The sequence below is a fragment of the Rissa tridactyla genome, chromosome 1 (genome assembly GCF_028500815.1).
Source record: "Rissa tridactyla isolate bRisTri1 chromosome 1, bRisTri1.patW.cur.20221130, whole genome shotgun sequence".
NCBI classification, from domain to species: Eukaryota; Metazoa; Chordata; class Aves; order Charadriiformes; family Laridae; genus Rissa; species Rissa tridactyla.
Window position 1 is genome coordinate 204414274 of NC_071466.1, and position 12779 is coordinate 204427052.

The 12779-nt window shown below is 37.9% G+C and overlaps 1 protein-coding gene across 7 annotated transcripts in view; it reads left to right on the plus strand.

The window, feature by feature from the left end:
- The window catches only part of SRPK2 (SRSF protein kinase 2), a 158953-nt gene that overhangs the window by 131910 nt on the left and 14264 nt on the right, over positions 1–12779 (plus strand). For all 7 annotated transcript variants that reach the window (XM_054188152.1, XM_054188156.1, XM_054188157.1 and 4 more), the window contains 4 exons: positions 311–557; positions 1549–2037; positions 6823–6923; positions 7024–7131. In XM_054188152.1, coding sequence (XP_054044127.1) covers positions 311–557; positions 1549–2037; positions 6823–6923; positions 7024–7131 — 945 coding nt within the window. The remainder of the gene's footprint in view (positions 1–310; positions 558–1548; positions 2038–6822; positions 6924–7023; positions 7132–12779) is intronic.

The following is a 12779-nucleotide window of genomic DNA, read 5'->3' on the forward strand; positions in this document are numbered from 1 at the left end:
TGGAGTTGATAGGATCATAGGAATCTTACTGTGGCATCTTAGATGTATTTTGCTCTTGGAGCTAATAAACAACCATGTAAAAAGTTGTATAATTATGTAAGATTTTGATAGCTTTTTTGTCTTCATATAACCCTACATTGTTCTTGATTTGAAGTAAAATGGGAAAAACAACCTATTTATTATATTAATTTCCATCAGGTATTTTCAAATAAAAAGTAATCATACTGCAAGTGAATTTGGTATGAGATGCCTTGAGAATAATTGCTTAGGGTTTTTGTTTTGCTTTCTTTTGTTTGTACTAATACTTTAGGTTGGAAAAATATCCAAAAACAAAAAGAAAAAGCTGAAGAAAAAACAGAAGAGACAAGCTGAGCTGTTAGAAAAACGCCTGCAGGAAATAGAAGAACTAGAGCGAGAAGCTGAAAGGAAAAAAATAGAAGAAAATGTAACCTCAGCTGTACCATCAAATGAACAAGAAGATGAGTACCACCCAGAGGTGAAACTAAAAACAGCTGATATAGAAGAGGTAGTAGATGAGGAACCTGGAAATGATGATGGTTAGTATTCCTGTTTTTATTGACCCTGAATTTGCTGTTTTAGTGGGGAAAGTAATTGCAGCATTGCATCCGATGCAATGAACAAAATCTCCAAACTTTCCTAGATGGTTAAGTTTCATTTTCTCCAGTAGGTAAAATCATAACTACAAAGTCTAAAAAGGAAAGGGAAAGAAAAGTCAAACCTACTGTAGAAGTGAATAAAAACGTCAATGCAGTCTAGCTATCAAATCCTGCAAAAAGCGTGCATAGAAAATTCAACAGAACAGTCAGTTGTCATACCACATTGAGTGGCGTAACACCAAGTATCTTGGTGAGATAGCGGAAAAGTAAGATGAATTTGTATTCTGTAACATTAATGTAGTTATAGTTATCCTTACTTTCCCCTGTTCTTCTCATAATGTTTGTTGTAATGATCTATTCAGGTAATAATTGCAGCTTCTTCACTAAAATTTTTAAGATCTTTTGTTTAAAATTCTTGTTTAGTCCCGGTGGTTTGGAGCATAATTGTTATGGTCCAGCTCTTCTGGCTTCCCTGGTTTTCTTGTCAGCTCTCTCCAATTCTGATAAAAGTGTAACTACTGTCAGTGCCTGTCTTTTGATTTGGTTTAGTTTTGTTCTGCTTTTACCATGAACTTTCCTACTTCTATGATGACTCCCGGTTTGACACACATGGAGTTACAGATATGTAAAGCTTGCTTTCCAGACCTCATCTATCTTCCCTTCATAATGTTCTTCTCTTCTGAATTGTTCCCTCCTGAACCGCTTCCCATTGTTTGTTTGTTTGTTTTTTTCCCCCAGCAGCCTTACCTTGTTCTTTCTTTCGCCTTTAATTTAGATTTTTAAGGTCTGCATATTTCAGTGATATCCAGTGTTTTCTTGTGTGATATGTCAGAAGTTCAAGTAGTTACTGAAGAGTTAAAAATTAAGAATGCCTAATTTCAAATGGTATATTGATGTATGATCTAATGTGTCGCTCGTTGAATTTTTTCAGGTGAAGCAGAAGATCAGGACGAAAAAGAAGACACAGAGAAAGAAAACACTGAAAAAGATGACGACGTTGAGCAGGAACTTGTCAATGCTGACGCTACAGACCCTAAGTGGATAGAATCCCCCAAAACAAATGGCCATATTGTGAACGGCCCATTCCTACTGGAACAACAGATTGAAGATGAAGATGAGGATGAGGAAGAATGTCCAAATCCAGAGGAGTATAATCTTGATGAGCCAAATGCAAAAAGTGATTACTCGTATAGCAGCTCCTATGAACAGTTTAACGGTGAATTGCCAAATGGACGTCATAAAATTCCTGAGTCAGAGTTCTCTGAATTTTCAGCTTCAGTGTTCTCTGGGGCTCTAGAGTCTGTAGCTTGTGGTTCTGCTGTTTCTGAAGGATCAACTGTAACTGAAAGAGAGGAGAGCAGCCCATCTCACGACAGGAGCAGAACAGTTTCAGCTTCAAGCACTGGGGATTTGCCAAAAAGTAAGTATTCCTCTTAGTGGCATATACCATACTTGAAGTCTCTTGGAGCTGTAGGTGATGTCTTATGAAGAATGAGCAGTGGGGTTAAACCCTATGTGTATGTTCTATCTGTGTTCAATGACACGTGTACGCAGATTTTACATTTTATTTGTTTTGGGTGTTTTGGTGAAAATTTGGTACCAAGCCTTTATGGGTAGGCTGTCACACACTTCTTTAAGTAACACAAAAGGACCTTTCGATAACAGACAGGAACTCTATCGCACCATTTCCCTGACTGATTGAACACTAGGTCTAGCACTTCTCAATGACCTTTACTTTTCTGTACCTACAGGTTGGGTGTTCTAAATGTTTTTAGTTTCTGGGTTGGTGCAAAACCTACTAATGTCCTGGCCTGCTTTGTGCTTGAGTCTAAAGAGTGCCCACTGAAAGATGTGCCTGCGTGCCTGCCTCTGCAGTCGAAGTCTGTGCAGACTGCTTCCAAATACTGTCTTTCCTAGGCACTCCCCAGACTTGGAGAGGGACGTGGGATGCCGGGTCAGATTAACCATAGGTAGGGTCAGGTTACAGCTGCAGCCTACAGCTGGGAACTCCTTTTTCATCGCTGGCTGATTTTGCCTTCTTGGTTTCATCTACACTGAACATTTTGCTCATTGAATTGTACGTTGTGTGAATGCAAAATCTCAGTTATGATTATTTTAAATTTAGTTTTTAATCTTAGAAGACTTTTTGCAAAAAGGCAGAGAAGATATCTAGAAATGAAGAGGAGGCTTTTAAGTTAGTTTGGTCCCAAAGCATTCTGATGAATTTTTGCCTCCTAGGAACAGGTTTCAAGGAAAAGCAAATGTATTAGTTTTGAATGGCTTTTAGAAATAGCAGGGGGTGGGGGAAAAGCACTTTTGATTTGAGTTGATGGAAGACTTTTGCCTAGTAACATGGGTGTGTATTACATTTAAAAAAAGGGACAAGTAAGTGGAATGGAAAGGCAGTGGCAAGGTTAAGAAAAAATTGTAGTAGTCTCATTAAAGGCAATATCTTAGTTAAGCTTATTTTAAATAAACTGGATTATTTTTCTTGCGTTCCAACCTGGGAGTGAGTTAGATGCAGCTTGGAACACAATACAAAAGCATTCTAGTTAAATTCAAACAAATCTACCATATTAAATTTTAAGAGAAAAGCAGGACTGTGATTTATTTTCTTAAAATAATTTCTGCTGTAGAACTTGTTTTTAAGGGTATTAGATAAGTTATTGTAAATGGAAATATTTGCATTGACGGGTCAGTCTAATAGGAAAGAGAAAGGGAAGTTTATAGTTACAAGTAAGCATTATTCCTATAGTTAAAGGGCAGAAGGCGATCATGAGATCATGTAACCTGACTTCCTTTTATAAAAAGCCAGTAATACACCCTCTGTTAAGCCCAGTAACCTTAATGTTTGGCTTAAAACATATTTTCCAAAACAGGTACCTGCTCTTGATTTGGACAAATGAAATGATAAAAAAAATCTAGTGTGGTTGAAGTGTGTTCCACTGGTCAGTACTCCGAATGGTTTCAGAAGAACTGTAGCAAGTTTGGATTTCTGTGGCTGCAGCTTCTAGCTGTTACTTCTTATTATATCTTTTCTCAGTCATATTAAAAAAATTCTGTAATATGCTGTATTTTCATTCATTAATGGTTCTTTTCTGTTTCAAACAGTTCCTCTCTTAACCTTTTATTAAAACTCAACAAGATGAAGTCTTTGTCTCTGTGAGGCATGTTGCCAACCAGCAATGCCAAGCCATTATGGCTTTTCTGTATTCAGCATGGTTTTGGACATTTAAATTCTGGCCACCAGAACTGCTCAGATGCAAAACTTTTGCCTGTAAATCCTGTTTATAGAAGACATGGAAGGTGAAATTTTGGTGTCATTGCAAAGAGCTGGATTTTTGCCATTGAATTAAATGGCTCCAGGGTATTACGCATAGGTTTTATTTATAGTGCCAGTGGCTAAATGATAAATACATGGGAAGAATGAATATTAAAGAAAATACTGAGAGACTAAATCTGTAAGTGGATAGAAGAAAATGAGGTAGCTTAGGAGATCACCAAGCCTGCATCAACGTTGTCCCAGATGAAGTCACTAAATTTAAATAGAGATGTATTGAAAAATACAGTCAAGTGTATTTCTTGCTTTAAGACTTTAGAAGAGCAATTCACACAGTTTATTACAGAGTCTGACAGGAAAGGTAATCTGCAGATAGGCAAGAAATGTGAAGTAAAATACAACCGAGTAGAACTTTATTTCTGGAAAATGTCAAGATCCAGACTAACACGTCTTCCATTCTATCTCCCTACACTCTACTCCCTTAAACAATGTGCAGGAGGTTGCTAGATGCCTGGTAGCTGCTTCGTTTGTGCTGCTGGCATTATATAGGCATAAAGCCTCTACTGCTTTGTTACTCCTCATCAGGAGCAACCTACAGACCTTTTATGCAGAGAAAGATGAAAGATAGTAGATTCAGCCATAGCTCACTTCTTCCTCAGAAAGAGGAAAAGCTGAACATTATTAATGGCATCAATAATAATGTTGGGTTAAACAGTAATAAAACAGGTTAGTGTATTTAGAAAGAAGAAGGATACAAGAGTTTAAGTCTATTTGATATTTTTAAGTGGTGCTGCTTTTTCACTATAACTGTAGTGCCCTTTTCTTATATAGAAGTAAACTTTAATTGTTCCTCTTTGTCTAGGCATTGCTGTACATTACTAAGTAATACAGTCTCATCTTACTTTTTCAGGACACTTGCTTCATTCAGTAGACAGACCCATTCGTGTTCAGTGGATGAGCAGCTATTAAGTTTTTTATTATTAATCTTTTTCAAATTTTCACTGTGTGACCAAATGCCCTTAAGATAGATCTATTAATTTCCTAATGACTCCTCTCATTCCAGTGTTTGAATGTTTACTAAACATACTGTCATGTGAGAAGAGGCGATATTTCTCAGTTTTGCAGAACTAGGACACAGAAAACTGAAAATCAGAAATGCTCACAAATTTTGTGCTCAGGTTGAGCTCTTTTGGATGCTTTTTTTGAGAGTACTTGCTAAAAAGTACATTCCTTTTGACTTCACTTTCAGTTGTGAATGATGCAAGTTTTTCAAATTCAGAATCCAAGGTCTTATATTCATCTCTCGGAAAATATGGGACATAAACTTCATGAGTTCCTGAGAAAACACAAAAGTGTAGGCCCTTGCCTATTACTTTGTCAGTTCTCTCTGTTAGAAGAAGATTGAAGAAAGCTGTTTTCTATTGTCATATTCAGATGTCTTACTGATGGCACTTTTTTTCCTCCTTCATTCCACTTTCTTTACTGCAGTCCTTCACCTTCAACAAGACGTGTGGGAAGGATTTATTTAGCACTACCTTTTTTTTTTGCCAGCGCTACTGAATAGAGAAAGGTCCTGTTATTTCTTGAATAATGTGTGTGATTGTGTTTTTAAAAAAAAGTACTGTACTACTGTACTCATAAGGGAAGACATTAATATTAAGCTTACTAGTAACTGTTTCTAAGTGCTGGACTGCAGCCGCCTTCTCTCGGTGTATTTTATTTTTATGCCCTATATTGGTGCTTTTTTTAACTTGAGTCTTGGACTTCGTTCCAGCTATTTTAGAGGACTGTTTTGTTGAGGTCACTGCCCATTCTATCTTCTGCCATTTAGTCCTGTCTTTCTTTCCTTCTCTTCCCTGATGGATCCTGCCACTTTCTTTTCTTGTTGGCCAGTATTTCAATGCCCTGATGGCCCATTCAGGCTTGCTGTCCCAGCAGTTGAAGATCCTCATCTAATTTCAGTCACTCCTAACTCACCTTTAGACATCCTGTATTTTTTCTCCTTGTTCCATGTCTGGTGTATTTTCCTCTTCCAGTTCTTGTGCCAGTTTAACAGATCATTATATCCCCATTGGAGTCCTAGGTGCACTTTGGATCTAATACCTCTTTCTTACCTTACCACCAGTTTCCAATTTATTCTTCTTAGCTTTGTGACAAGGAAACTGAGATGAATCCTCTGCTGCTGTGCGATTTGTGGTACCTGGTTCTATCTTCCACATTCAAGTGAATCTGCTTTCTTTCCAGTGCAGTTTAGGAGCTTGCAAGGTAGTATGTCAAAACACAGAGAAGCAGCAGTCCTCCACTGTCATATGTTAGTCATCAGTGTCCCAAGAGCCTCTAAAGATTGAAGAATCAATTAAAGTTCTGTGTTTTTAGTCTGGATCATACTCAATGCAAATAGGACCTTCCGAGAACTTTGATTCAAAGCTGAGTTGTCTGTGAAATGGGCAACGGTCCCCTAGGCTCTCAAATTAGTCAGGTTTTGGTGAGTCTTTTTCCCCTTAGGAGGGACAGATTAATTTAAAAAAAAAATAAATCCAGCCAAATTTTATTTACCTTAGCTAAGAATGGAAGTGCAGAATTTATTTTCTCAACCAGACTGTTCCAAGAATGTATCTTTCATGTGGAGTTTGAATTTTAACATTTTCTGTGTGAATCTATTTTTGGAAACATGTGCACTGGTTTTGCTTAGAAGCTTCTCTGGATGTTCTAATGATAATAATCATTTGTCAGTCAAAGCATGCAAAAAATTTGCACTTGAAATGTAAGGTAAGAGGTCCTATTTATATTGCTTAAATTTATCGTAACAAATGATTTTGATGTCTTCAACGTATAACAAAACTGGATAAAGTGTCAAGGGAAAGGTGCTTAGGTAATGAGTAGTATGTTCAAAATACTGACAATTCTGCCTTTTGTTTGTGTTAGCAAAAACTCGTGCTGCTGACTTACTGGTGAATCCACTGGACCCACGAAATGCGGATAAAATTAGAGTTAAAATTGCTGACCTGGGGAATGCCTGTTGGGTGGTAAGTATAGCTACATCATTTTAGCTATTTAGCCTTCATTATTTAGAACAGGCTTTTTTATTGTTAATTTTTTCCATTAATGTGGTTCTTTCTATTTTAGCATAAACACTTCACAGAAGACATCCAGACGAGACAATATAGATCCATAGAGGTTTTAATAGGAGCAGGTTACAGTACACCTGCTGATATCTGGAGTACAGCATGTATGGTAAGAACAATACAATGTGTATTTTACAAGCATAAACCTCCTAAAACCAGTTGTTTATTTGGTGAGGAAACCCGATGAGTATGGTTCTGACATTTTTGACACAAATTATGTTGATTTTGATGTTTATTTTTATTTTTATTTTGATGTTTTGATTTTTTTTTATGTTTTATTTTTATTTGACGTTTATTTTGATTTTTGATTTCTCAAGCATTCTTAATCAAAAGGAAGTATTTTGGAGAACATTTCTGATTTTCATTTGATGCATTTTAAACTTGCAGTCAAAAATATGTAAGTTGGAGGGAAATACGTGTATATTTTAAATGTCAAAGTCTAACTGAAATAGTACAACTGCATGTTTTCTTCCCATATTAGAATCTGTGCAACAGTTTGCTGTGTTTCCATTACTTTTTCTTGCATAAAGTAGCAGAACGGTGAAATACTTCAAATTCTGGCCAAGTACAGTGAAAACATTTGTCAGATTAGGCTTGCAAATCACAGCTTTAGATTCTAAACTTTGACGAGAAGGAATTTAGTTTATTAGCAAAATACATGGTAATGTTCTGTAGAATTAGTTTCATCACAGTAAAACTGAAATTATAGATTTTAAAAAATCTTTAAAGAACAGAAAGAGTAAAAATGTAATCATTCAGCTTTCTGAAACAATCTGTTTGTAATACCTCTTTGAGGCCAAATAAGCTACATGCATCTTCTGATTAAAGATAGTTTTGGGAATACATTTAGAAATAACTGTCTGTTTTAAAAGTGAAAACTTATTCAGATCTTTATATTTTACAAATACATGTCTGAAAAGAGTAAGTGTGTGAGGAGGAGGAGGAGGAGAAGGCTCAAATACTAGACACAGTTTGCAGGCGTGGGCGATGAGAAGAATTGCAAAGCTCAGAGGGAGAGGAGGAGGATTGAAAGGAACATAAAATCCTACAGATATTGTAAGCTCAGAAAGCCATTTGTTGGAAATAACTAACCCATAAGTAAAATTGCAAGTATATTTTCTTTAGAGTTTAATACCAGCTTTTGCTTGAGTACACAGAAAATAACATCCATTTCCAAATTTACTCTTCCATTTGGGGGCAAAATGTAGAATTTTTCTATTACATTGCAAACAAAGCATAGAAAATATTCCAGCTTTGATCGTTAATTCTTTGAATGATTCTTCCCTTATCTAACTACAAAATTACTATAGGGACTTTTCATTCTTTTTACCTGATATTCTGTAAGCCTCGGTTGAACTTGATACCTTTTTATGGTATTGAATACCCTACATTCATCTTCCTTTAAGATTGTACTTACCCCCTGCTAATTTTCTGTATAGTTTTGTAGCTAAAGCCACATGAAAAAGGCTGAAGACTATGCAGGATTGCGTTTAAAGAAAGTTACAGCAATATCACACCTAGGGAATATAATATTCTTAGAATACTTAGGGTCGTCCAGCCCCTTATGCTTTAATTCTTTTCCATGTTATGTAAGTGCCACAGCTTTCTTCATGCTAGTGCTTTCTCAAACTCGAGAAGAAAAAAAAGCATAAAGAATCTCTGCCACTAGGAGTATCTTAATTCAAATTCACAATGTTTCCGTACTTTAATGAGAAAATTATACTTCTGCTTTTTTGTTATGTAAGCTTTAAAGACAGTAAAGGATTTGAGGTAGAAACACTGGAATTCTGTTTTCTGCCACAGATTTTTGGGTTTTTAGCTTTTAAAAAATGCTGTAGAAATTTTATAATCTTACAGCACTGACATATGATTGTTGAATTTGGTTGTTGTCATTGTATAGTCATGTAAAAAAAGTAGAGATCCATCTCTCAAGCTGTCGTGGTTTGGGCCAGACTGGCCACTGGGGCGAATGACAGATGCTCTCCCTCACCTCTCTCTCTAAGGAGAGGAGGGAGAGAGATAGAGAGAGGTAAGGTTAACGAACCTGCACCTCAGACCAGGACACAAGCTTACCCCAAAAACTCATAGTTTCAAAACCCCTTAGGATCTGCTTTCATTCCTGGATGGTTAAGAAAATGGGTCAGAGCGCTGTGAGTCCTGGTCCTGTATCAGGTGAAAAACAGCTCTGAGGTAGGGATTGAATTGAAGACCTTAATGCTCTTTCTGACGAGGATTTGTATCAGAGGTTAACAGCCAGGGAAGCATTCCTGATGTGGAACTGCAAACTCCCAACTGACTTATTTAGGCTGCCTTTGGAAATTATGATTTGATTCTATCCCGTCCTGAAAGCAGCCAAGAATTATGAAGTACCGAAGTGTTTTAATGCCATTGTAGTCCCACTTGCTTTCTCAAGTTTGGATTCCTTGTTGTACTTAAATGTGGTTCAGAAAATGCCCTTCTAGGTTACCTTGCTCTTGTTTCATATTTAATTCACTGTATTCCTTAATGTTTACTGTTACATGTGTTTTCAAAAGGATTGTCTGCTGGAGCAAGAGCTGGGGGTGTTGTTTTTTTTTCAGCCAAAATAAGCTCAAATACCCCATTAGCCATGTTGTCCAAGACTCTCAAAGGAGAGCAAGGAGACTTCTTTGTCATGTTGCCTTGCTTGTACAAGTCCAAAGTCATTAAGGATGTTTTTGGAAGCAGTACTATGCAAAATGAGTGGTCCAGCAGTATCGCTGTGACTTTTTTCTTGGCAAGTTTCCATCCTTCCATACTCTGCCCAGTGTGGCAGTACCAAGCATACAAGAAGTGGTGTCCTGCCACTCTGTATTGATTGCACATGGTATTTCTCATTCCCTGCTTTTTTTAACAGAAATTGGAAAAAAAAAAAGCTGTCAGTTAAGGGGTAGCTATATGGTAGTAAGTGACCTAAGTCTGAGGCTGTGTTCAGGTTAGGTGAGTAATTGCTCTGGTCATACCCACCTGTCAGAAATACTACATTTGTGAAGGGATAGGAAAGGTGCCATGTGGCTTTGCAGTGGGAGCTGCATTACATAATTACAGATCCTGTCCTTCATTCTGATTATGGTTTTGACTTTGGATGAGCTTTCTTGTCTCAATCGAATGAACATGCACATATTGCAAAACTGTGCGTCTGATATGAATGATGTGAATTAATGTGAATGCAAAGTATAGTAAGGTAGCATCAAAGCAAAGATGAGATGTTACGCTTTTAAACCTCTTGCTCACAACTGAATCACTGAGCTAGTTCTCTGAACCAGCACTGAAAGAGTTTTCAGAATTTTTTTACTTCATTCGGATGGAATTTTGTATAAATCCATCTTGTAGATCTGTGTGTAACCAAGACCTTCAGGTCGGAGATTTCTGACCAGAATTCTCAGAGGGACTGATCCAGGTGTGCTCTTCACTCCTCCATCTGTGTGGCTTTTGCTGACAGAAGATCTGCTTCAAAGTCGTGGTCAGGTTCTCCATCTCAATGGGCATTGTTTGAGTTTCACAACGTGGCTGCCAGACTCTCCCAAACGGGCTTGCTTGCAAGCAGTCCAGAATGCTCTGCTTAGTAGTAAACAGCACACATGAAGACTGCTTAGCTTGCAAAATAGAAGATTCTCCATCTGTTGCATATCCGCTACCGTGTCAGATACTCTAGATAATGTCTCTATTTAAAAAAAAATGTCAACCCAGGCCTTTCTTCGATTTAGTTTAAGGTCCATAGAATTTCTGTGTCGGAGGCTGACCTCCAGATGTGCACATAAAACACCTCAGTCTTCTCGTGTGTCCTGGCTAGTAGATTTTATGAAGGACTACTTGGAATGCATGGGACCAGGATTCACCCAAGGTCTTAACTTGGTCTTGTGCTTTATGGATCTCCATTTGAGCCTCAGGTTTTTTGCTGCCTTTTGCTTGCTAATGAAATAGACTTGCTCACTAGGTATAGCATTGTCTCTGAGAGTAGCAGAGCTACTGGCTCTTGTATTGGCTTGTATTTATGGCATAACATGTTGAGCATGGAGGTTGTGGTGTATCACTGCAGCAGCAGGCTGTCTTTTTTGTCATACCATTTGCTCATCACTTTTACTTAGTCTTTAGTAATGAGGACAGAGACAGTGATGATGTTTTTAAATAAAAGCCTCTGATAATGTTGCCGTGAGCATGCAAAGCATCCGTGTTCACGTGTTGCAGAGCAACGTTCAGAATACCCTCCTTATGAATCTGGCTGTCCTCGTCTGGGCTCTGCTAACATGGGTTGGCTTTGTTTAGCCAACCAACCCCATGTGTTAATGCAGCTTTCAGGAAATAATAGTGTTGTTTTATTTGTATTGTCTTTAGTATCTGAGTAGACAGAGATTCTGATCAGGATTACTTGTGCTGAAAGTGTACATAAACAGAGCCATGTAAGGACTCTACCCAAATAACGTATAAGAGAAACAGTGCAAAACAAGGAGAAATAACTTGGTGCTAATAACCTTACAGTTCTGTTTCTTTTGGTGTTAACATCAGCGAATAAGTCGCATTGTAAGCCAGCAGCCTGTGAGCTGAATCTTCTAATTTTAGATGATTTCGCATGGCCCAGTTCTTGTGTCCCAGACAGCAAAAGTACCTCTTCGAATGAGATTTAAAGGATGAGAGGGAGTGCTCAGGTGATCTGAGTCTCAGAGTCTTTTAGACAAAAAAAAAAAAAAGAAAAGGCAGGGGAAAAAAGAGAATGTTGCATATATTTGGAAGCTTGTAATCAGCACATGTACGATGTGCTGTGAAGCTAATGAAGGAAGTTAGGTGCCAGTGGGGCTTTTCCAGACTGACAGAGCTGTTTGTTTGTTCGTTGCTCAGCAAAGAATGCAACAAAGTGTAACTTAATTTTTTTCCCCAGACTTTGGTGACCTGGGTCTGAATTGATTGTTGCTATCGTTTGCTGGACGTTTGTAAGTTTTGCTAAGGAAATCGCGCGGTGCCCTTTCTTTGTCTTTTAAAGATGTGGCCTATTTAAGTGGCATACTCAGCTGCTCTCATGGAAAGCTGGACACTGGGAATCTCTCTCCACAGCTATTAAATTCTAGAAAATTCTGTGTTCCCTTGCTGTACTAAACCCTATTTTAATTATGCCAACGGGGAGGTGCATCTCTCATTTTCTCCCAAAAAAGGAACAGATTTGGAGCCAGCAGGGCCTTTGACAGGATTGAAACCACCCTTGATCATTTAATTTTATCAGGCTGAATTTCCACATTTGCAGTATGGAGAGGGTTGCTTGCTGTGGAGCAGAAACTGAACAGGCACTGCGTGATTTAGCATTTCCTAAATCTCAAAAACCATGGAACACAGTACTCCCCCGCTGCTGCCAAGAAATCCTGGCAAGATAAGGGAGTTAGTACTGGCAGAGGGCATCCCTTTGTATTGCTCCTGGAAATGACTGCAAGCACCATGATTCCACTGCTTTTCCTTGTTTATGGTCTTTGGATTGCAGACAGGAAAAGCACCTGAAGTGGTAAGTCTCATCATCTGACTTTTCTTGTTCATTATGTACAGTCTTGTTTGAGCTGTGGGGAGGAGATGACTGTATCACAAGCTAGGACATTAACAAGACTGTGTTTTTAACACTTATCTTAGGTGGCTTTTGTGGCGAGTGGTGATTCCTGAAATATCTTTTTATAATAAGAATGAGCTAATAGATCATAGCTGTAGATCGGCAGGAAGTCAGAGAAGGAGAAAATTGTACTACTTGTTTTATCTATCCAA